At 37.3% G+C, this 25,172-nt stretch overlaps 1 protein-coding gene across 7 annotated transcripts; it reads right to left on the bottom strand.

Annotated features, from left to right (window-relative positions):
* Positions 1-14,303: 14,303 nt before the first annotated feature.
* LOC107948143 (calmodulin-binding transcription activator 3) lies at positions 14,304-23,274 on the bottom strand. 7 transcript variants are annotated; one of them, XM_016882610.2, is made up of 14 exons: positions 23,070-23,247; positions 22,134-22,253; positions 21,885-21,948; positions 21,168-21,283; positions 20,958-21,046; positions 20,092-20,134; positions 18,775-18,988; positions 18,515-18,628; positions 18,143-18,423; positions 17,272-17,814; positions 16,407-17,101; positions 15,621-16,200; positions 15,169-15,486; positions 14,304-14,795 (listed from the first exon to the last, which is right to left on the bottom strand). In XM_016882610.2, exons 3-14 carry the CDS (start codon positions 21,919-21,921, stop codon positions 14,682-14,684), a joined length of 3,144 nt encoding a protein of 1,047 aa, XP_016738099.1. In that variant the 5' UTR covers positions 21,922-21,948; positions 22,134-22,253; positions 23,070-23,247; the 3' UTR covers positions 14,304-14,681. The 7 variants fall into 7 exon arrangements, with proteins under 7 accessions (XP_016738099.1, XP_016738097.1, XP_016738096.1 ...); XM_016882608.2 differs by lacking the exon at positions 23,070-23,247 and adding an exon at positions 22,346-22,701; XM_016882607.2 differs by lacking the exon at positions 21,885-21,948 and having other exon boundaries at positions 22,750-23,274.
* Between the last annotated feature and the right edge of the window lie 1,898 nt (positions 23,275-25,172).

Here is a 25,172-nt window from a genome sequence, read left to right on the forward strand (position 1 = left end):
CTACCTTCTTTGCTTTTTAAAACGTTTATCGGAGCTTTGACTGGGGCAACACTATTTTCTCTCGTTTAGAATACGGAAGTAGTTCTACCAATTGAAGTAGAAATCCCTGTTCTCTGGGTTTTAGTTGAGTCGAATGAATCCAATCTGATAAAAAAAAAGGTTAAATGCTATTCAGTACAGGCAGATGTACCAAAGGCAAATAATGTGAGCCTACAATCAAAAGGTTTGCCTCAGAGAATTCCACAAGGGGAACCTAATTTGGAGAAAGATTATTCCTACACAAAAGGATTTTAGAGCAAAGTGGATGCCAAAGGCCTTTTTCGGAGAAGCTCTGATCTTGAGTAGGATAAATGGTAAAACTCGCCAAATCCTGTAAACTCAGATCCAATCAAGAAATACTTCGTTTAAAGAAGAAGAAAGGACCAAGGTGAAAACTTGCAAAGGGAACTTCGAGTCAAAAAAAGTGTGAAAAATGAAAAAATGAAAATGAAAAATGAAAAGTAATGACGGAGAGGCTAAAGGGAAAACCCGCAAAGGGCACCTTAGGCCAAAGGGGATTTGAGTTGAAAACCCGAAAAGGGCGGCTCAAATATTGATTGGAATAGGGGCATGAAGTGATCAGAGCGATTCAAATTTTGATCATATTGTGGCATATGGTGATCTTGCTATGCCTAAATCAATAGGAAAGGATAGGCGACATCTTGGGGCATCGACAAAGGACTGTAGATCTCTTAAACACATGTCAAACTCAGAATGGTCTTCAGAAAGTTTGTACAGAGAAGTTCAAGCTGCGATATCTGGGGCACCCAATTCTCATATTATTTGTTGTTCTTGGAATACCTTTTTCTTTTCCAAGATATTACATTCCCAATTAATTCCTTTGTCATCCTTCTTTACTATTTTCGATAATTTGTTCTTTCGAGCTATGCTCAGAACCAACTTTATCCTTATCCATTGTTATGACCTTTCTTTGCAAACATGTTGCATTGGAATAATGATTAATGGACTAATAAAACTTTCACAAAGGAAGTTTTGCATATTACTCTAAAAGTTTCTAAATAATATAGGAGCCTAAAACAGGACTATTGTTTAGAACACACCAAATTTAAAGGTTGGAAATTTGAGAAGGAATAGTCTAAATTTAGACTTTCTCTTTGAATTTTTGTTGTCAAATGCATTGATTGACAAGACGCCATGTTGGTGACAAAGCTTACATAAACAAGCAAGCAATGATTCATCAGGCAATAGGAAGAGGTTACTTTGGAGAAGAGAGCCTTCATTTGCGCATAAGTCTTTGGTATGACATCTTGGGAATGGTGTAAGGAACCAGAACGATGTAGATCATGTATCCTTGAATTGGATAAGAGAGGATTGAGGAAAAGCCATATTTCTACCCTTGGATTACAGTGGGAGAATGATGGTACAAATTTTGCGCCCCAATGGATTAAACTTTGAGGTCTACAGCGGGGGCAACCTGTCTAAATGTTTCTTCAGAAAATTCAGTCAAGCAAGAAGGCGTTATAGCACGTCAGTCACAAAGCCTTAATAAACTTTGAGTAATGACAACCTAGGCGGGATCGTTCTCAGAAAAATAAAATTCGGCATTCATGCAAACACCATTCACACTTGTCTAGTTAGGAGCATTTGATTCATTTTGATCATGCCATCCTAATCATTAGGCATAATTAGGTTCATTATACAGGTCATGTTCCCCAGAGAACAGATCAGTGAAGATCGAAAACAAAGCCTTGCCTCTATCGATTGTAGTGGAGCTAGTTAAAGATAGCAGATCTTGCCTTCCTATGTTAACAGTGAAGCAGATCGAAAACAAAGTCTTGCCTCCATCGGTTGTATTAGAGCTGGTTAAAGATAGCAGATCTTGCCTTCCTACGTTAACAGCGAAGCAGATCGAAAACAAAGATTTGCCTCCATCGGTTGCAGTGGAGCTGGTTAAAGATAGCAGATCTTGCCTTCTTGCATTGACAGCGCAGCAGATCGAAGACCCAAGCCTTGCCTCCACCGGTTGCAGTGGAGCTGGTTAAAGATAGCAGATCTTTCCTTCTTGCATTGACAGTGAACCAGATCGAAAACGAAGTCTTGCCTCCATCAGTTGCAGTGGAGCAAATTGAATTTGATAATCCTATCTCCCTGAAGTTGTAGTGGAGTGGATTAAAGTAATAGATCATATCTCTCTGAAGTTGCAGTAGAGCAGGTCGCATCAAGTCTTACCGACTAGAGATAGCAAATTTTGTTCTTTTTAAAAGTTATGAGTTACGAGTCCTATCTCCCGGACATTGTGGTGGAATGGATCGAAGCAATTTCTATACCTCTAAAGATGCAATACGTTAACAGCGAAGCAGATCGAAAACAAAGCCTTGCCTCCATCGGTTGCAGTGGAGCTGGTTAAAGATAGCAGATTTTGCCTTCCTGCGTTAACAGCGAAGCAGATCGAAAACAAAGCCTTGCCTCCATCGGTTGCAGTGGAGCTAGTTAAATATAGCAGATCTTGCCTTCCTGCATTGACAGCGAAGCAGATCGAAAACAAAAACTTGCCTCCATCGGTTGCAGTGGAGCTGGTTAAAGATAGCAGATCTTGCCTTCCTGCATTGACAGCGAAGCAAATCGAAGACCAAGCCTTGCCTCCACCTGTTGCAGTGGAGCTGGTTAAAGATAGCAGATCTTGCCTTCTTGCATTGACAGTGAACCAGATCAAAAATGAAGCCTTGCCTCCATCGGTTGTAGTGGAGCAAATTGAATTTGATAATCCTATCTCCCTGAAGCTGTAGTGGAGCGGATTAAAGTAATAGATCATATCTCTCTGAAGTTGCAGTAGAGCAGGTCGCATCAAGTCTTGCCGACTAGAGATAGCAAATTTTTTTCTTTTTAAAAGTTATGAGTTACGAGTCCTATCTCCCGGACGTTGTGGTGGAATGGATCGAAGAAATTTCTATACCTCTGAAGATGCAATAGGATGGAATAAGGCTACGTGAAGAAGAAGAGCACCAAGGTCCAGCACGACCGAGCGGAATTGGCCCTTTTTAGTCTTCGCTTCATTCCTGTTACACAACAATGAGCAAAGAGGGGCAGCTGTAAAAGGCCCAATTTCCCCGGGCCCAAAAACACAAACAAAAAATAAATCAAATATAAAAACAAATAAAATTAAAATACCATTATTGAACAGTCCAGTTTTTTTTACAAACCAAGTTAAATTAAGCCCAAACCCGATTACAAAATCCAAATACCCAATGAACCCCAACACCAACCCGTTAACCCAAATTAACAGCCCAAAATCAAAACCCAACCTAGCCCTAGACTTTCCCAGACATCAGAAACCCTAGGTACCAACATTCGGCCTAAGCCGCCGCAGCAGCCTCGCAATGCGCCACCTTCCGCTTTCCTCTCTACGCGCGCCACGCCACCACCTCCGTACTCCAGTACCTACAGCAAACAACAAACCAAGCAACAAAAAGACAGACGAAAAGAGGGGCAACAATGACAACGAAAATACAGTGAATAGGATAGAGAAAAAGATAAAATTCTCTGTAATTTTTGGCTATAACAAGCTGATTTTAAATCTGTAATGGGGGTTTTTTACGCACACAGACACGAAATCAATACAAAAAGAAAAATTGAAAAGAAGGTTTTTTTCTTGATCTTTTTCATTCGGTTCTTTTTCTGTTTCTTTTTTCTTTTCTTTTGATTTATGGTCTGAGAAAGGGAAATGAAAGGAGGGGTAAGGATTTTACCTTTGTTACGAAGCCGGATCTTTGTTCCCTCCGTCGTTAATCGGAGTCGAGCGAAGGCTTTGGGGGGCCGATGAACGGTCATAATGCGGAGCGGTGCTCACCCTTTCTTCTGCCATTTAGAACTAAAACCTTTAGATTTAGGTTTTTTTTTGTGTTTTAACTGTTTTCAAAGAAAAACGGCACCGTTTGGTGCCTTGACCCGATGATCCGACTTGATTCGGGGAGGATCCGCGCCTTTTGAAATAAAGGGGACATTTGCATATTCGGTCCCTCCGCATAGATTTCAATTCAATTCGATTTCCTTTTTTATAATTTGTTATCGCATTTTATTTTGATTTCAATTTAATCCACAGTTAAGCGGCGGCTTTTCCATTGTTTGAATGCCCAGACCTGTGCGTATATTTTTTGTTTTGGCCCCTTGATGTTTTGTATAGCTTCAATTTGATTTTATTCTTTTAACTTGAACTGCATATTTGGTTTTAATTTCATTTAGATCCACGTTTTCATTTATTGGATTTGAGCATCCAAATTCGTGCGTTTAATTGCTGTTTAAATCCCTCAACTTTGAATCAACTAACAATTTAGCTTTTTTTTCTTAATTTCGGTTGCAATTTATTTTTTATTTATTTGATGATAAACACATTTAATCCTTATTTTGACATTGTTATTTCTAATATTTAAAGATTACTTCAATATTTAGGTTTGTTATTATTGTTAAACTTGTTATTAGTATGATTTTAAAATATAAAATATATTATTTAAATTGTTAATTATATTATTTGAATGCATTATACATTAGTTTTTTTTATTCATTATACATTTTCAAGGAAAATTTAATATATTATTACTTAATTTATCTTTTATTAATATGCATTTTTTTTGAAGGTTTGATAAAATTTATATATTTTTTGATGTTTTATTTTTGTTTTAAAATTTACCTTTTTAACATTTTGTATATTTCAAATTTTACATATTATTACATAGATCATTATTTTTATAAAGTTTTTCAATCCCTATGCATTACTTATTTAAATTAATACATGTATATTATTACATACCTTAATTTTCATAACATTTGTTTCAAAATTCATCTAAATATTGTTATTCATGTAGTAGACCTTTGAAGTTGGTTAATGATTCGTTTAATCTTTGAATGTTGTACAATGTGGGATATGAAATTATCGCTCCTATGTATTGTATTGCTTATTTACTTGGTTATACTTCATACATTAGTGTATATTTAAATTTACGAATTATCACTTCGCAATGTGCATTATTGCTCCATCATACTTTATTCGTTTAAAAAGTAATGCTTAATATCATTTGAGTATCAAAACCAATTTATTCAAAAATCTTCAAAATACTCGAAGTTTGGATTCCTCGAGAGAATTGAGCCCTAACGTATTGGGTTCCAATTTTCCTCGTCGAATCTAAATAATCGAAATTTTTTAAACATACAAATTTCAAATAAAAACCCATGCTCGGGAATTCGACACATTGTGTCCTAACGCATTGGGTATGACGTGTTATTTTCTTGAGACGAGGATTTTAAAAATAAAGGAAATGTTCGATATTTAGGAATTTTGTGAAATCAAACCCTAACTTACTGGGTTTTGATTTTCTCATTTGACCCAAATAATCCGATATCCTTCTCAAAATGCATAGGTTTTAAAAGTCAAAGGATAAACTTAACTTTGAAGATTTGAAATATTACACTCTAACTTACTGAGTGCGATAATTTATTTCTTTGAAATAAACGAGTCTTATCATCCAATTCATTTTACTCAAATTTTCTTTTCGAAGGATCGTATTTTAAAATATTTTCAAAATTTCGACACTAAGACATTAAACAATCGATTCGGTACCAGGGTGCTAACCCTTCCTCTTGCGTAATCGACTCCCGAACCTGTTTTCTCAAATTTCGCAGATCAAAATCATTTTCGAGGTGAGTCGATCACACCTCAATAAAGGATTGGTGGCGACTCCCAATTTTCATTTTTAAGTCGACAAAAAATTATTTTTTTATTTTTTTCAATAAAAAATGGTTTCAACATATATGATCCTCAAACTTGAGATCATCATAATCCCAAAATCGTGAGTTGTATAGTTTGATACAGTCAAACGTACACCATAACTTGTTGTTCTATAAAGGCTGATGTTGGATATACCACGATCTATGTAGAGGGATATGGTTGATCGATATAGGATAAGTCCCTTCTACATAATGGGAGTAATATCTTAGGCCACTTGATTGAGTAAGACTAGAAATGCATGACCATGCTCAAATAAGCTGATATAAGATGTCATACTTATTTGTATATCATAGTCTACTTAAGATATCAAGGAACATGGAATGGACTATGCAAGTGTGACTATTTCATGACTTGTGTCCAATCCAGAGATAAAAGACTTAAGGATTATTGCATGAAAGGTTAATCATAAAAAGGTTATGTCGAATCATGATTTCTTGTGACTTAGGTAGCAATGATGCATTGCTAGGTGCTACTCATTGTTTGTAACATTGGAATCGTTCTAGTATTACTGCTAACGTTACAAGAACCTACAGGGTCACACCCTATAGTTGAAATGAACGGAATAAAACATAATTGGTATTGTGTTTGGTTGTCGCTTGAATTAAATTAATTATAGAATTAATTTAATTGGGTAATCAAATATCGAACACATTATGTACAAGGTTGTTGTACGCATAATGAGAACATGAATTTGGTTAGTATATAAATTCAAATAAATATATAGTTTACCGAAATCATTATTATAATTAATATTATTATAATTTTCGGTTTAAAACATTATTATATTTATTTAATTTCTAGAAACCCTAAAAATAGATATAAAATCTTATTTTTTCTTTGCTTGGGGTCTAGCAGTCGTCAAAGCAAAGTCTTTTCCAAAAATAGTTTTGGGGATTCCTTCCGTTCATTTTCAACTGGGTGGATTACGTAGAGTCTGGAGTCACGATAGATTGCAGCTTGGTTCAATAGTAGACCAGATTACTCGTTGCTGAGGCATTGCTGTCTACTCAGAATAAAGATTTAGTAATTTTGAAACCTTTATTTCACCCCAATTCGTTCCTCACACATGGATCCATGGTTAGGATTGCCAAATGGTTTATTTTTTTCGCTGCGCCGTAGGGGTGCCGACGTTCCAACACATATGACCTGGGAGCCCTGGAAATCGGATCCATGTCATGACTACACTTGGGTAAGGTTTAGCGGGATTGAAGTCTATTATCCAGGGTTGAACCATTAGGTATTGACCAAAAATAGCCCATGGCCCTTGAGAAAGAACCTTAACGTAATCCTCTGAATTTTGGAATTTCACCAAGAATACCCATTTTCAATATCTATCAAATGAAAGGGCATGGATGGCTTCAATAAGCTATATATCCGATTTTGAAGGGCCTCAAAGCCTATGTTTCTCCCTAAGAGTTTAAACACCATCGTGGTAGCCATATGCTTAATTAGAAGTTGATTTATCCTGTCTGAGAGTTCAGTCGACAGGATTCCATTTACAATCGAATTTTTGATATCTCCGTCAAGTAAGTCGAAATATTCTTCCACATCATAAATAACCACTCCTTTCCCCCTTCATTGGTCTTAAGAATCCTTTCTCAAAAGCATCTCTTTTTGCGACTGGCTTGACGTCGGACTTGAACCATCGGCCATCTCCAAGTCCAAAACTGGATTGGGATCCTTAAATAGTACGCTTTTTGTGTTTTGATCTCCGGTGAGACTAGAGTCATCATCAGTATTTCCACTAAGAGAAGCACCATCATTGTTAACGTAGAGAGAATTCGACATTTTTCCTCAACTATGATTATTAAGACAATGAAATTTTTCATAATTTGGCCAAATAAATCATTTTTTTATCAAAAAAGACAATGAAATTGTTCACCGAAAGTTAGCAATTATTAAGCATTAATGGGAGTGTTTAAATTTAAAATTAATGTTATACTTTGTATTTTTTTTTACTAGGAAGTATGATCATAGGGAATACTAGTGTCACGGACTTAGAATTTTCGCCTCACGATCCGTGCGGCTTTAGGTAGTTTCTTGCTTCCCAAAAACACCTAAGTCAGCCTAACTCCCACGATTTGAGGATTCAAGAGAATTCCCTTTTGAAAACCAACACAAACGAAAGCAACTCAAGGATCAAACAGAGATGAACGAAGAACGAAATAAGAACAAGCCTCAGAATATCAAGAACACAAAAGAAAGAGAAGTTTGAGTGAATACTCTCAAGAATTCTTATTATTCTTCAAAACTCAAGTGATTTACAATGAGGGGAGAGGCCTCTATTTATAGCAGAACCTTCCCAAATTCAACGGTACAGATCAAGTACATCAACGGCTAAGATCGAAAGGTATCTACAAATCAAATATCTAAGATTACAAAATCATATCTTCTAAGATTACATATCATACCTGTGATTGCATATCCTCGAAGATTATGTTTCTATATGTGACAAGCTTGTAGATGGACCTTCAATCTCTTCAAGCAATGGATCAGTCTGATCGGGCCAAATGACCTCCTTCCCACTTGATAGATCGCACGAATGTGTCATGGTTGCGGGCTCCCATGCACAACCCATGACATTCTCCCCCACCGAATCTAGCGACGCCCTCGTCGCGTCCTCTGCATAGTACCGATCTATCTTGTCTTGGAATTGCCACAAGGCTTCAGCGGGTTCCCAACTTGTCTCACTATCAGGAAATCTCTTCCATCGAACTAAGTATTCATGCCGCGGTCGATAGTACTTCCATCTGATCACACGATTCCCCTCGATGTTTTCAACCTCTCTATCATATGCGACTTTTACCCCCATTGGTGCTCGTTTGGACTCATTTCATTTTGGGTCTTCCCCATATTCATGGAATGGCTTAAGCATACTCACATGGAACACTAGATGGAGTTTGAGTTTTTCAGGCAACTCAAGCTTCTTGGCCACCTTGCCTACCTTCTTCACCACTCGAAACGGCCCCTCATATCGTCGTACAAGCCCTTTATGCAACCCATTATGTCACAAAATTAGGTTTAGTTTAGCAAGGACTGAGTCACCGACCTGATATTGCACATCCCTTCGATTCTGATCCGCCCACTTCTTTTTACGCTTACTTGCCTTGTGTAGACAAGCCCTAGCCAAATCATTTTGCACTTGCCTATCTCTCACAAATCAATAAGCTGCTGGATTCGGTCTCGCATAACGAGTTGCAACAGCATTAGGTGTAAGTGGGTATTGCCCTGTCACTATCTCGAAAGGACTCTGGTTTGTCGCCCCACTTTTTTTGCAAATTGTATGAAAATTGAGCCACATCTAACAACTTTGGCCAGTCCATTTGTGTGGCACTCACATAGTGCTGAAGATACATCTCCAACAACGCATTCACTCGTTCAGTTTGCCCATCAGTTTGTGGATGCATGCTGGTTGAAAAGTTCAAGTTTGAGCCTATTAACTTGAACAACTCCGTCCAAAATCGTCCCGTGAATCGCCCATCTCGATCACTGATGATAGACTGCAGCACTCCCCAATATTTCACCACATGTCTAAGAAACAAGCGAGCAGCCTCCTCAGCAGGACACTCCTTGGTTGCGGGGATAAATGTTGCATACTTCGAAAACCTGTCCTCCATAACAAAAAATGCTTGCAAATCCATCAGATTTAGGCAAACCTACAATAAATTCCATGGATAAACTCTCCCATGGGTGCTCCGGAATAGGTAAAGGTTGTAGCAAGCCAGCAGGAGCCTTTAAATCGATTTTATCTTGTTGGCACAGCAAACAAGTCTTCACATAAGTCTCCACATCGTCACCCATGTGAGGCCAATAAAACTGATCCTCTAAGAGAGCCAAAATGTGGTGTATTCCAGGATGACCAGCCCATCTTGAATCATGACATTCTTTCATGACTTCCTTTCGCAAGTTCCCATGTTGAGGCACATATAGACGTTGTCCCTGGGTGTATAGTAATTCTCCCTCGAGCCAAACTGCCTCGTTTTTCCATCCTTGGCAAGCTCAATCAAATTTTTAGCCATGGGATCATGGGACAACCCTTCTTGAATGCGCTCTAATAAGGGGCTATTGGGTTGGCTTATCGTTGCAAATTCCATCTTCCAGCTAAGCGCATCAGCCACAATGTTGGCACTCCCCGGCTTGTACTCCATGCTAAAATCAAACTTCGCTAGGAAAAACTGCCAACGAGCCTGTTTGGGGGACAACTTTTTCTGGGTTAGGAAATAACTATTTGCAACATTATTAGTGAATACCACAAACCTGGAACCCAGCAAATAGTGCATCCATGTGCGCAAACAATGTACCATAACAATCATCTCTTTTTCTTGGATCGTGTATCTCCGTTCCGTCTTATTAAGCTTTCGACTCTCGAAAGCAATTGGATGCCCCTCTTGCATCAATACTCCCCCAATTGCATAGTCTAAAGCATCCGTACGTACCTCATGGGCTTTTGAAAAGTCTGGTAAAGCAAGTACAGGTTCACTCATCATTACTTGCTTTACTTGGTCAAATACTTTTCCGCACCAAGAGTCCCAGTCCCATACTTTACCCTTTTTCAACAAGTCCGTCAAGGGTGCAGTGATCTTAAAGTAGCCTTCAATGAAATGTCGATAGTAGTTTGCTAACCCAAGAAAAGACCGCAACTCCGTTACCTTGGTTGGTGGCTCCCAATCGGCAATTGCTCGAACATTGCTTGCATCCATTCGGATCGTGCCACATCCCATAATATGGCCCAAAAATGGCACCTCTTGTTGGGCAAATGAGCATTTTTCCTCTTTGACATACAGCTCATTTTCCCGTAGAACTTGGAACACCTTCCTCAAATGTTCCACGTGCTCCTCAAGCGTCTTACTATACACCACAATGTCATCAAGACAAACAACCACAAAGCGATCTAAGAAGGGTTGCAATACCTTATTAATTAGGGTGAAAAACGTGGCCGGAGCATTTGTCAACCTGAACTGCATCACTAGGAATTCAAAAGACTCGTACCGAGTCACACAGGCTATTTTGGGCTCATCCCCTTCGGCTACTCTCACTTGGTGGTACCCCGATCGCAAATCCAACTTAGTAAGCCATCTCGAGCTAACAAGTTGATCGAAAAAATCTGAAATAAGAGGAATGGGATACCTGTTCTTCACAGTGATCTTGTTTAAGGCCCTATAGTCAATGCACAATCTCAAGGACCCATCATGCTTCTTTTGGAATAGCATTGGCGCACCAAATGGGGCTTTAGAAGGTCTAATGAACTGGGTATCTAAAAGTTCCCTTAACTGCTTCCGTAACTCCTCCAACTCAGGCGGAGACATTCGATATGGTGCCCTTGCTGGCGGCTCAATATTGGGCAACAATTCAATCTTGTGATCCACCTCCTTCTTAAGTGGCAATGTTTTGGGCAACTCCATAGGCAACACATCTTGAAATGATTCCAGCAACTGCTTCACTTCCTTTGGAATTTCCCCCACGGACTTCTCATCCACATTGTCCCTTAAGGTGGCAAATAGAAGACTTCATTTCTACGTACTCCTTTGGCAAATTGGATTGCCGACAATGTTTTCCCTTCCATGCTTCCCTTTCTTTTCACTCGCAACATATATCGATGGTTCGAATAGGAGATTGTCATGTAATTCTCAGAAGGATGAATATCCGCATTAAGTTGGTCAAGTAACCTTAATCCAACCACAAAATCATAATCATCGAGTGGGATTACCTTAATGGTTGCCTTGCCGATCCACTCGCCAAGCCTGAGTTCCACTCCTTTAGCCACACCTACTATAGGAATGCTTTCCGAGTTTACCATTTTAATTCGACCCGAATCTTCCTCTATTTTGAGATCGAGTTCCTTCATTATCTCTTTGGACATAAAAGAATCAGATGCACCAGTATCAACAAAGGCATTCAATCTTCTGCTCGCCACGATGATGTCCACAAACATCAGTCTATTACTCGCCTTGTCTTCGACACCACCCAATATCGTGCTAAGACTTTTGGTGTCGTATTCGGCCTCTTTACGCACTTCCATAGCATTGAACGCAGCTTTCTTTGGGCAATCCCTCATCCTATGTGGACCTTGACAAAGATAGCATTTCATTGACCCTTTTTTATCCCACCATCTACCTTGACTAGCCCTTGGGCCTTCGCCATTCTTTTCTGCTTGATCTTTGTCTCCTCCACCATTGTCTTTGGGTCTTGGTTTGGGCTTGGAAGACTCACTATTATCAAATTTTCTCCCCCCAACATCGTAGAAATTTTGTGCCTCAGCCATGGCTACGATCAAATCAGTGATACCTAGGTGACGCAACTCTTGCTTAGCCCACATTTTCAGCCCATCCTCGAACCAATAAAATGCTTCCTTCTCATTCAAGTCTAATATCTAAAGCATCAACTCACTGAATTCCCGAACATAATCTCAAACGGTGTCTTGTTGCGTAAGTCGACGCAACTTAGCACGAGCCTCCTTTTCAGCATGCTGCGGATAAAATTGCTTCTTTAACTCTCTTTGGAACTCCTCCCAAGTCCCAATAGTCATTCCTCCACGTTTCTCATCCGTGGACCTACGTCGCCACCACAAGAGAGCAACATCAGCAAAGTAAATTGAAGCAGTGTTTACCTTAGTAGCATCATCCTCAATGCCTATTTCTCGAAAATATTGTTCCAATTCCCACAGGAAGTTATCCACTTCTCTTGCGGACCTAGCCCCCTTGAACTTCTCGAGTTTTGGAACATCCACATGATGTTGCCTCAGTCCCGAAGCCAACATCCCACTTCCCAAAGCAGCTTTACAGATTGTGAGCTCCCCTTTAAGCTCAGCAATCTCCCCTTTCATAGCAGTCACCAGGGCCTCAAGAGCTTCGTCCCTTACCGTCAACTTGCCCGAAGTGGACCTAAGAGTGTCCAGCACAAATTCTTTGCTGTCTTCCCTCAGTTTCTTCATACGGGTCAGGACCACTTCGAGTGCCTCCCTCATGTCACCAACAAACTCGTCGAGATTGACCACTCGATTTTCCAAGCTCGACAACATGTCCCTCGATCGACTAGCCTTTCTAGCCCTCCCACGGGTCTCCATTGGCTCATTCTCACCAACTTCTTTCGACATCCTTCAATAGTGCTTTCGTAAGACTGGCTCAGATACCAACTGTCACGAACTTAGAATTTTCGCCTCACGATCCGTGCGGCCTTAGGCAGTTTCTTACTTCCCAAAAACACCTAAGTCAACCTAACTCCCACGATTTGAGGATTCAAGAGAATTCCCCTTTGAAAATAAACACAAACGAAAGCAACTCAAGGATCAAACAGAGATGAACGAAGAACGAAATAAGAACAAGCCTCAGAATATCACGAACACAAGAGAGAGAGAAGTTTGAGTGAATACTCTCAAGAATTCTTATTACTCTTCAAAACTCAAGTGATTTAAAATGAGGGGAGAGGCCTCTATTTATAGTAGAGTCTCCCCAAATTCAACGGTACAAATCAAGTACATCAACGGCTAAGATCGAAAGGTATCTACAAATCAAATCTCTAAAATTACAAAGTCATATCTTCTAAGATTACATATCATATCTGCGATTGCATATCCTCGAAGATTATGTTTCCATATGTGACAAGCTTGCAAATGGGCCTTCAATCTCTTCAAGCAATGGGTCAGTCCGATCGGGCCAAATGACCTCCTTCCCACTTGATGGATCGCACGAATATGTCATGGTTGCGGGCTCCCATGTGCAACCCATGACACTAGCACACGCATTATATACATACCCATATTCTTATTCAAACGGAAATTTAATATTTGATTAAATTAATTTTAAGCATTTAAATGCAAAATTAAATTATTATTCAATTTGCAACTTTGACTATGTACACATGGTGACTTAATAATATGACAAATAACAATTTCTGATCTATACCCACATTGGATTAATTTCCTAAATTGTATTTTTATATTACTATATATATGATTTCTTCAATTATAAACAATTTTTTTAAAATAATATATAATGGATTTTCTTTTACTGTTTCATCTAATTTGTCACTTAAATTGATTCTCTACTGATTCAAGATATACCAATTTTATATATTCTATTAAACTTTAATTTCAACCAACACCTATCTAGATCTATTCATGACCCAAAAGCTTATTCGAAATTTGAGAGTTTGAACAAAACTATTAAGATCAAAATACGAGGTTGAGAAAAAATTTAACTCATTTAAAATATGAGCCGAGCTCAAGCTTAAATTTATTACCCTAATGTAAACATTAAAATAATGTTAAAAGAAAATTATATAAATTTCAATAAATAAAAATTATATAAGATTATTAAATATTAAATTAAAATAATATAAATATTTAAAAAATTTAAAAATAATATAAGCAAGTTTAAAATAGACTTAAATTAATTTGTTGCAAATATGAACAGACTTGAACAAAATTTTAAACTCATTCTGGGTCAAGCAAGGCTTAGGCAAACAAAAATTATATTAAAATATCATGCGCGCATGAACACCTCCACCTCCAGACACCTTACACAGGTTGAATAACTGATCCAGGTGGTTCATTCATTTTTATACTGCAGTTTGCCTTGGGAAGCTTGCAATCTGCATGGAGGAGCATCTATAGCCCAAATCGTAGCTTACATTATAAGAAGGGACATTACTTGGGCAAAGGGCAACATTTATAAGCAAATGAAGTAATAAGCTACAACAAAGTAGGAAGTAGCATGACCCATCTTTATTACCAAAATCTATGGAGCTGTTATCTCATCTCACCTGATCAGTAATGGGTCACTCTATGAATCGCTACTTCCAACATTTACAAATTAATTCTAGCAACACTTACCAATAAGTACATATACCAGCTATTAAATCGAACATGATTTGTAATTGAATTACGGCACAAGATATGGTTCGCTCAAGGTGCCGTGTGCATGAAAGTGTCCTCATCTAATAGTTTTTCGAGATCAATCAAGTCTTTGTCCAAATCTGTCGTTTCTCCTGCAAAGTTGAGAACCTTATCGTACAAGACCTGCCAAGTTAATGCAAAGAGAGAATTTGTCATAAAAACCAAACTTTGTTTTCATGCATGCTTTCTAGCTCTTAATACTGATAACCATCCATGAGATACCAAGATCTTGCAGAGTCATCTCACGAAAGCTCGATTTCAGTGAAAAATCTAAACATCTCTAATAAGACCGAGCTTTCATGTGTCAATATCCTTACCAAGAGTAACTAATAACAATGTATTAGAGAGAACATTTCAATGACTTGAGTGTGAGTGACAGACATGGCTTTGTTCAATTTTTTCTAAGATTTTCATATGTTTACCTATGTCTATGCATGACTCTAACGTGGGTACTTTTAGAAAAATGAAGAGCTGGAATAACATAGTTTTCAATTACCTTCTCTTGGATCTCGGTGACAACATTTTTAATCCTACTATATTGATCTCGGCCTGCAGGATTCTGGGCCATGGACTTAACTCTGGCAAGTGCCTTCTGCAACCTTTCTTCAGTTTGCTTCCTGCCTTTTTTCAAGAAATCATAGTCATCCTCCTTTGAGGGCACAGATACGCTAGGACCCTTGGTGAGTGTTTCAGGTTTGAATCCACGTAAACCACTTCCTTTCCGTCTCCAACGTAAGATCACCTTCTCCACAATTCCTACTGACCAGACAATCTTCCGATAGTTTTTCCTTACCTGGTGGCCTCTTACATGAGCCTTTCATAAAAATTAAACAAAACTAAAAGTTAGGGTTCAACAATTCAACAATTATGATTGTCAAGGAAAATCACGACTCAATATAAAGCATGAATTATAAGAGCCAATAAACTAAAGCAGCAATGGCAATGGACCTGAATCTTGACAATGCGTTGGCGGATTATCAGAAACTCTTTTCTGCCCTTCCAACCACGAAACTTATTTTGTATGCGACTGGCAGCAGCATGCACGCGCTCATCATGTTGTCCGGGCTTGTTTGACTTGACTGCTAAAAGTGAAAGTGCACGCTCATCTGACATTCCATATTTATCATTACCATACTCTTTTAACTGCCTGTTTTGGAAAGACTGTACCCTGAAGACTTGATGGATGCGAGCAGCAGCTTGCGTGGCATTACGAACAGCAGCTAATGAGTCCTTTAGTGATGGGCCATCAGAAACATCCCCACAGTTGAGTGGAGCTGTGTTTAGTTCCAAAATTTTCTGTATGACATCTGGTCTAGAATCTGTGGTACTGGCACTGCCTTGCTTATCCAAATTGAGGGATAGAAGATGGGAACTCAAATCACATTCCGCAAGATAACCAGAAATTCCTTTATGTCCGTTGGCTGAGGCCAGATCAGCAGGCGTTCTGCCTAAAGGATATTCTGGTGTTGGATCTGTTAATGCTCCGGGAGCTGCACCCAATGAAATAAGGGAAGCAACTGTGCGTTCTCTGATGTTAAAGACAGTTTATGTCAGCAGAAGCCAGACAAACCACAACAAGCACATCATTATTTTAGGACCCTTATTTTAGGAGGCCTGGAGCTCTACAGCCTAGAATACGCTTGTTTCGAAAATAGGGTAGTAGGGGAAATTAATCAAAAAGATGAAAAATAAAATAGACAGAACATAATTTAACTTGATTTTCAAGATGCTTACCTGCCAGAAGATGCCGCCCAATGAAGTGCAGTCCAACCATTCACATCCCGGAAGTTAACACTAACACCAGCAACTATCGTTGGTTCTAAGGCCCAATCATATCCAAGAGCAGAAGCAAAATGTATAACACCTTGGCCACCCTTGTCCAATAAGCTAGGGCCTTTTCCACCTTCCACTATCTTCTGCAAGAGCCATACACGCAACTTCTCTTTCAATAGCTTTTTGAGCAGCTGCTCCTTTAGTTTTTCTAGGAAAAAGTCTTCCTCCAAGTTATGTGCCAACATTTGGTCCCATTCCTCAACATCCTCTTTCAGCAATGAATTAATTTTATTGCTCAGCTGGGATATATCAGCGATGCTATTGGTGTTAGAAGCAGGGGAACTGGAGCCAAGGCACAATAATCTACCAAATCGCATATCAAGAATTTCAATGGCATTATTGCTAGGATTATCAACAGTATCTATATCTTGGATATGACTGACTCGGTATTCGAACTCTCGGACTTCACTACAAGCTAATCTGTTGGAGCATGTGACATAGAAGGGAACCCTGCCAGCCTCATGTATTGGAGTGTGGCAACGAAGAACACCATCTGCTATGACCTCTGCTGGAACTTCTACTTCCCCAAACATGCAAGACCACTTGCAATTTTCGGCATGGCCTTGACTTTTCAAGAACCTTCCTGTAATGAGGACCTGTGTGAAATAAAGAAAATAGAGGGAAAGAAAAAATGTTAACACATGAGAAAACTAGTTTTTTACATTCCACCACAGTGAGGAACTAATTATTCAGTATTTCAGCCTCATCAGTGAAATGTTGATATTTCAATGCTTGCTTGCCTTTCATGGAAAAAAATACAGCCTACCTTGATTTCAGAGCCTACATATGCCCAATTCGGTGAAAAATCAATAATACTGAAAAGCTGATCATGCGAGAGAGAAGGACCCAGCATAAAGGTATCTAACTGCTCTTGAGAGGGAATAGAGGAAACATCAATCCCATTTTGACCTTCCACCTCATCCCAATAGGCCCCAGAACTGGAATGCGTATGCGATTCATCTACATCTCCAAGTTCTTTACTCATCCAGCGGTTGAAACTATCAAGCTTCTTCAGACCTTCTTCTGCTAAAGAACCATCAAACAGATGTGGTCTCATAGCAGAAGAGTAAACAGATTTCCCCTCCAGCGTCAAATAGTTCTCTGAATCTGGTTTAGGAACATATTCATGGTCCCCTTTTGAGGGGTCTGTCAGCTGGTTATTTAGTAGATAATGATCATGTTGCTTTTCTGGATGCAGATTGTGATTAACTTCTTCATCAAATTTTGAAGTAAGATCATATCTCAGGTCTGGATGCAACTTCTGGTCCAATGACCACTTCACTATATGAGAAGAATCACCCTCATAACCCTGTTTAGTGGCCAAATTAGGACTTAATTGGAAGAAGAAAAGGTAGAACATACACTATGCATTAAACTGCAGCAATGCAACTACTGCATATCATATAAGGTCATAGCTTTTGAAGGACCTAAATTTTCAATTACAGCTGGCATGACTGTAATGGCCATTATTAATTCCTTTTCTTTAAATAGTGCAATTCAACTTTTAGCATGTATTAAGCTAGAATTTTCAAAGCCGTTATCAAAGATAGTTATGGCAGAGAAAAATTCATGGTTTCAAAAACTACAATTTGCACCTTGAATTTACATATGCTAAATGAGGTAAATCACTCCATTACCTGCCACTCTTCTTGAGCATGTGATTGATCCTCAAACGCCTGCTTTTTAAGAAAGCTGTTGTCAAATAGCAGCCCCACAGTATCATTTTGTTTCAAGGTAAATGGTGGCTGATACTGTGCAGATTCAACCCCACGATCACAGTTTCCCAACACATCCTCCCATGATGTGAAATCAAGGTTCTTCTGGGGCTCATACGTTATTCCAGCAACATTATACTCTCTATCCTTGTCAGTTTGAGTAAGTTGAAAAGCAGTTATAGATGGCTTCCCATAACAATTATCTGTTAGCAGTGAAGGCCAGTAGTTAGCAAAAACAGAGAGGTAAATCAACAGGAAAGAAGGGAATAACACAAAATCAAAGAATTAACATACTTGAATGTGATACATGAACATATGGATCATAGAATCTGGTATCAGCCCTCCCTGCAACAGGCTGATGTGAATCAAGAAAAGAATGGAACTGTGAACTTGCTTGATGATTAGACACTGCATCAAATATCATCTTCATTGGTAAGAATAAGACAGACTAATGCATTCATTACTCACAAAACCAACATATTCTCAAACTACATTAAATTAGCTACCTAATCATTTATTAAAAACTGAGCCATATTTAGCTAAAATAAGCATACCTGATTCAGCATCTTCATATTCTGATGCCTGCACATGCACACTGTTCATGCTTGCTGTATCCATAGTTTGTGAAGGAATCTGACTATTATTGGGAAGAAAATTGGAAGACATAGAACTTTCCACCTCAGAATTGGGTACAATTCCTACAGCTTCTTGGGAATATGGAATAGCTCCTTCAGTCTCTTTGAGACGGTTAAAATTTGTCCTATTTCCCTGACAAAATTTCAGAAAGTAAAAAAGAAAAACTAGAAAATGGCTGTTCATGGGAACTATTAAGAAACTTACAGAAAACACTTGAGAATGAGACAAATATTAAATTCAATTATGTTCAGAGTTAAGAAATGTATATGAAAATCTACAATTACATTTTGTGATGCCAAAGACCTTTAATGTTTTAGAAGAGATTAAGGAGCAATGTTTTACTATGTCTAGTTGCTCAGAAGGCAATGCTCACAACAGGAAAAAGGGTGGGAAGATATAGGAATTAGCAGCCTTTTATCCCCTCTAATTTCCTGTTTGCTCCCTTAATGCTGTCTAAGAAACTTCCTTTTCCTGATTCAGAACAAGATTGGGGCAAGTCGAATAGAATGCCTAGTCCTGGTACAACAGGGGCAAGTTCACCACCTAATGTGAGTTGGTCCAAGTTAATGGCACCAAAAGACAGTAGAAAATATGAAGGAAGAAAATGAGCAATCATTCAAGGTAGAGATAGCCACACAGCTTAGATGGAAATAGCTCAAGTAAATAAACGGGAGTGAGAAGACAGTAGTGGACAAAGCAACAAACAATACAAAGTTCATACTGCTCAAGTATATATACATATACATATATATAATATTGACCATATAATATACACCATCTGACCATCAACACAGTACAAAATACAATACTTATCCTTGATTTAAGCCAAGAAAACTATGTTCTTGGCCTGCTGAAATTTTTGCATGCACAATAAAGAAATCAAGTAAAAATGAACATAATTGAATGTATTAACTTGTTTTAGAGCATTCAGACCGTACCACTTCAAAATGTACAAATGAAGAGATAAGAAAGATGTCTACAAACAAAAAGCTGCTCCATCAATTTATATCAACTTCTTAAAACTCCTTTTTGGCCAGGTAATAATATTCAGAATTCTGCACCCATACCATCATCTAAAGCTAGAAATATATGGGTTTCAATTTCTAACTTTTACCAGTCAAAGAACCTTCTAACAAACAAAGCTATAAAACTATTATAAACTTCAAATAGTTCTTTCAAAGATGGATAAGCAGATGCAGAAAGAAAAAGAAAAAGGTGATAGAAAAAGGTCTGACCTTTACATCTCGATAGTGGACAAGAACAATGTGTGAGAGATCCCTACACATAGCAGTGAATTATGTCAGCAACCAAAGAGAGATTCCTTAAATTAGTTCTGCAGCAGAGAAACTAATTACAGTTTCAAGCAAAAAGCACATGCATTTCAAACAACAAAACATGACCCACATTAGCAAAATTGATTGCAAAAATTAGAAATCTCTGCCAACATGCTAAATAGTCTATTATCGTAATGCAAAACATACTATAAAAAGACAAGGAATCTTAGCTTTGGTATTTCATTATGTTAACCTTATTGAAGGTATAAATATGAGTTGATTGTTGACCAAGTTTTTTCCTAATTTTAGAGAAGAAAAGTCGAACCGATCAACAGAATTTCAGACTTAACAGCCATCTTTTGAATGTAGAAACAAAATATCAGAATTAATAATGCATGTAATATAGAAGCATCCTATCATGGAAAAGAAGAGGATAAAACTGAGTTCAGTACAGGCGTAAGCAAAAGAAAATTTTTGATACAGTCTAAACTGTCTTGGTGTATCGGTTTAACTGACATGAAAGAAAATAAATTCTAGGCTCAAATTTTAGTAATAGAAAAATTAAAGGACGAGTGTGTAATTTTCAGGAACAAGAAAAAATATAATTGCCTTCAACTCTCAGTGTCTCCATCACCTAAGTTTAGACTATCAACTCCAAAGTAGAGGAAGAATTTTTTTGTAAATCACATCTAACTATTATTTCATTGAGTGAAATAAACCAAGTATAACTAAAGCAAAATTTAATTATTGAAATAGAAAATGTAATGCACACACAATAATGTCAAAACAATGACCGCCACATGGCCCATAAACATATAAAGACTCACTCTTCAAGCATCCAATAACTGCGTCTTTGAAAATTTTCATTTTGTTCTCCATGAGCATAGTAGCAATGCAGAACATCAATGCTTCCTGCCTGAAAATATCAACATCTGTCCAATGGTTTTCACTTGAAGCAAAGAAAACTTCATACAAAATGTGTTCTTTCTTACCACAAAAGAATTCAACATAGACAACAAGATGACACTGACTCTTACCTTGAGTCTCTCATGAGCTTCCTTCACTGTCTTCCCATCCTTTTTCTTCCTCCAGTTATGTCCATCCTTTCTAAAGTATCTCAGTACCTTTCGATCAAAAAGAAAAAGTGAACCACCTGAAAACAGAAACAGTTGGATAATTAAATTTGGGATGTTAGCATAGTTTAAATATCAAAACGACATTCAATCCAATTTGGGATGTTAGCATATTTTAAATATCAAAACAGCCACTAACTGAATTCAGGATGTTAGCATATTTTAAGTATCAAAACAACCATTAATTACTAGTAGCAAACTTGTTCTGCTCATTATTGTAGAGGATGAATCTAACCCAAAATAAGTACTCTAAAAAATGCACCAAGACAAGCACTGGACTGTGTGATTTTGTAATCAATAATCAGAAAGTTATCCATCAACCAAGGGGCTAAATTAATAACCCAGAATAATAGAAAAATAAGATATCAGCAGATTTTAGGAAAAAGTAAGATATTTAAATTTAGATGTCAAGTTAATGATGTAATTTTACCCGCCATGGAATCAGAGGACTGAACACACACACACACAAAAAAAAAAAAAAAACAGAGAGAGAGAAGAATGGCATTATGAGAAAATAAGAAACAATATAGTAACATGGTTTGTTTGAGAACATTTTAACTATAGTATTTACATCATAAATGGTTTTCTATCTGAAGCACAATCCAAATACAATTCCATTACCTAGGAAAAGGATTAAAAGAATTGAAAGACAGCACATTGACGTGGAATATTTGAGAAAAGAAAGCTGCAATCCCACAAGGGAAAGATATTGAGCAGATATTCAAAGAAGCAACTGATAATATTATCCTAAATGGCAGGAGAAATAGAACTTCAGAATCAAAAGAGCAATATTTTCATGATGTCAAGATAATTATCAACCTATCATCATCTAACAGCATGAACCATTACAATGCAATTAAAAGATCATACTTGGTGGCATATGTGCTGGTTCGGATGAAATGTGGAATTTCTTATAATTTCTAAGAATTTCACATATTTCAGCTGGTCTTAACCACCTGTGCTGCGCTTCCAGGAGTATTTGATCAATATCTGCACCAAACAAGATGAGAGAGTTCGCTCAAATCTATGTACATAACTTAATATCAAAAAGTAAAAAACCACCAAATTACTCAAACCCTCACATTAACTTCGTAATAAAAAAGATTCTTGATTAATACACAGTTTTGTGTACCAAAGAAGAAGAAAGTCAAAACAGCTTCATTTGCCTTTTAATTCTGACCCTAAGTCTCTCTCTTTTCAACAAAATTAATACCCCCTCTGCTTAACCATTTCTCTTCTTCCGCATAAAAGAACCCGAATGAGAAGCCATAGTCTCGAACAAATTAATTTAAAACCCACCACAGAAACTAAAGTATAAGCAAGAGCACTACATTTTAGTAAACTAAACCATTAAAAAAAAGGGTGTTAAAACAAGCAAATTTCAACATTCACTAGAAACCCAAATAAAAGATGATGTAAAAAACTAGGGGGACCGGGGGGGGGGGAGAAATGAAAAAGAATATTGAAGAGCCAATTATATAGGTACCGAGTTGATTAGTAAGGACATAGCGCCTAGACTCTGCCATAATCTTGGCTTTCTTTCTTCTTTTTCTCTGTTCAACTCTCTCTCTCTCTTAGCTCAAAATATAAAACCCTTGAGAAAAAGACCCTTGAGAAAAAGCTCCTTTCCAAGTACAGAAGTTATACTCATTTTAGGATCTGTTAAAAGCCCAAAACAAAACAAAAAAAGAACGCGGTTTATCGAGAAAAGAGAAAGTGGGTGACCGAAGGTAACGCGCCCTTGCTATGTAAGTTTTAATCTTTTTTGTAAAGAAGAATTTTCAAATACAGAAAATTTATATTTACATATTTACAAGAGAAAGAGGGAGGAAATCGCCGAGGAAATGGATGGAAGAAGGATTATCACTATCATCCAGGATTCAACGTCGTAGACTTTCTTCGCTCCACTTTTTGACCACCCTTCTTACTTATTGAAACAATCTGCCTCTGCCATTCTCTTTTATCATTTTCCCCAACTTAACTAAACTTTTCTTTTGGTGACAAGGGTACATAAACTATCTTTTATCTATTTTACACTAATTTATAATTAACCCATTAAATATCATCATTGGAAGTTTAAAATATATTTTTTAATTTTTTTTCTTCTACATTATTTTTCTCTTTATTTATTTTTTCTTTTCTTTTCCATTTTCTTTCTTCTTCCTTTTATAATATTTGTCAAATACTAACAATATTTATACCGAAAATAAAATACTATTCAAAATTCACTTGCTCGAAATCAAGACACTAGCCATTAATTATATTTTCAAAATTTACTGCATGCTTGTTGAACCTGGCCAGATTTAAAAAGTTCTTTTATTAATCAAAATTAGTGTTTTTAAAAACAGAACAGCCATTGGATAAGAAATTGACTGGAATATCAATCCAGAGATAAAAATTGGCTTGGTAACTTTTCGTTTTGAGGTTTTCATACTTGGGATTGAATATTAATTATATGCTGAAATTGGATTGAGCATGTCACTTGGCTAAATTAATAATCGGGGACTTTATTCGTTTTTCCGCTATAAGCCAGATAAACAAAAATGTTTTTCTTTAAAGGCAATGTCATGCAATGAGTTTTTTCTAAAAACCACGCCAGTTTTGCTAACTTGACTTAATAAAGGATGGTTTAATTAGATGAACGTTTTCCCAAAATTGACAAAGGCAACCGCGATTTTATTAAAAGATAGTGTTTTGGAGGTTTTCAACTATCGACAGAGTAGGTTTGACAACTAGGTGTCCAATGTGACTTTCACGATCTGGCCATAACGTTTAAGCGGGGTTTGGGAGGTTACATTTAGTGGTATTAGAGCCAGGTTCATAAACTCGGCTTGAGGTTTTAATGGATCTATATGCATTCATTGAAAACAAAAGGGGTATTTGCTGGAATGCCGGTACCCCCATGGTGCAGCAAAAATTAATAATAAAAAAATAATTCCGGCGATCCAACCCATGGATCTATGTGCGAGGAATGGATCAGGGTGAAATAATGGTTTTGAAATTACCGTAATTTCAATCTGAGTAGACAGTGACGCCTCGGCAATGAGAACTCTGATCTACTATCAAACCAAGCTGCAACCTTTTATGATTTCGACCTCTACGTAATCCACCCAGTTTGACAATGAACGGAAGAAAATCTCCAAAACTGTTTTGGAGAAAACTTTGCTTGAGGGCTGCTAGACCTCACAAGCAAAAATACGTAATCTTTTTTTTAGGATTTTTTTATTGGTATATATTTTTTTATCCGAACATAATAATCATAATTAAAATAAATATAATAATTTTTTTAACCGAAAATTATAACTACATTAATTATAACAAAGATTTCAGTAAACTATATTTATTTAAATTTATATACGAACCAAATTCATATATATTAATAGAACTGTGTTCTCATTATGTGTACAACATTCTTGTACATATAATATGTTCGATATTTGATTGCCCAATTAAATTAATTCTATAATTAATTTAATTCATGTGACAACCAAACACAATACCAACTATGTTTTATTCCGTTCATTTCAACCATAGGGTGTGACCCTGTAGGTTCTTATAACGTTAGCAGTAATACTAGAACGATTCTAATGTTACAAATAATGAGTGGCATCTAGCAATGCATCATTGCTACCTAAGTTACAAGAAGTCATGATTCGACATAACCTTTTGTGATTAACCATTCATGCATTAATCCTTAAGTCCTTTTATCTCTGGAATGGACACAAGTTATGGAATAGTCACACTTGCATAGTCCATCCCATGTTCCTTGATATCTTGAGTAGACTATGATATACAAATAAGTATGGCATCTCATATCAACTTATTTGAGCATGGCCATGCATTTCTAGTCTCACTTAATCAAGTGGCCTAAGATATTACTCCCATTATGTAGGAGGGACTTATCCTATA

The sequence above is a fragment of the Gossypium hirsutum genome, chromosome D12 (genome assembly GCF_007990345.1).
Source record: "Gossypium hirsutum isolate 1008001.06 chromosome D12, Gossypium_hirsutum_v2.1, whole genome shotgun sequence".
In the NCBI taxonomy this organism is placed as follows: domain Eukaryota; kingdom Viridiplantae; phylum Streptophyta; class Magnoliopsida; order Malvales; family Malvaceae; genus Gossypium; species Gossypium hirsutum.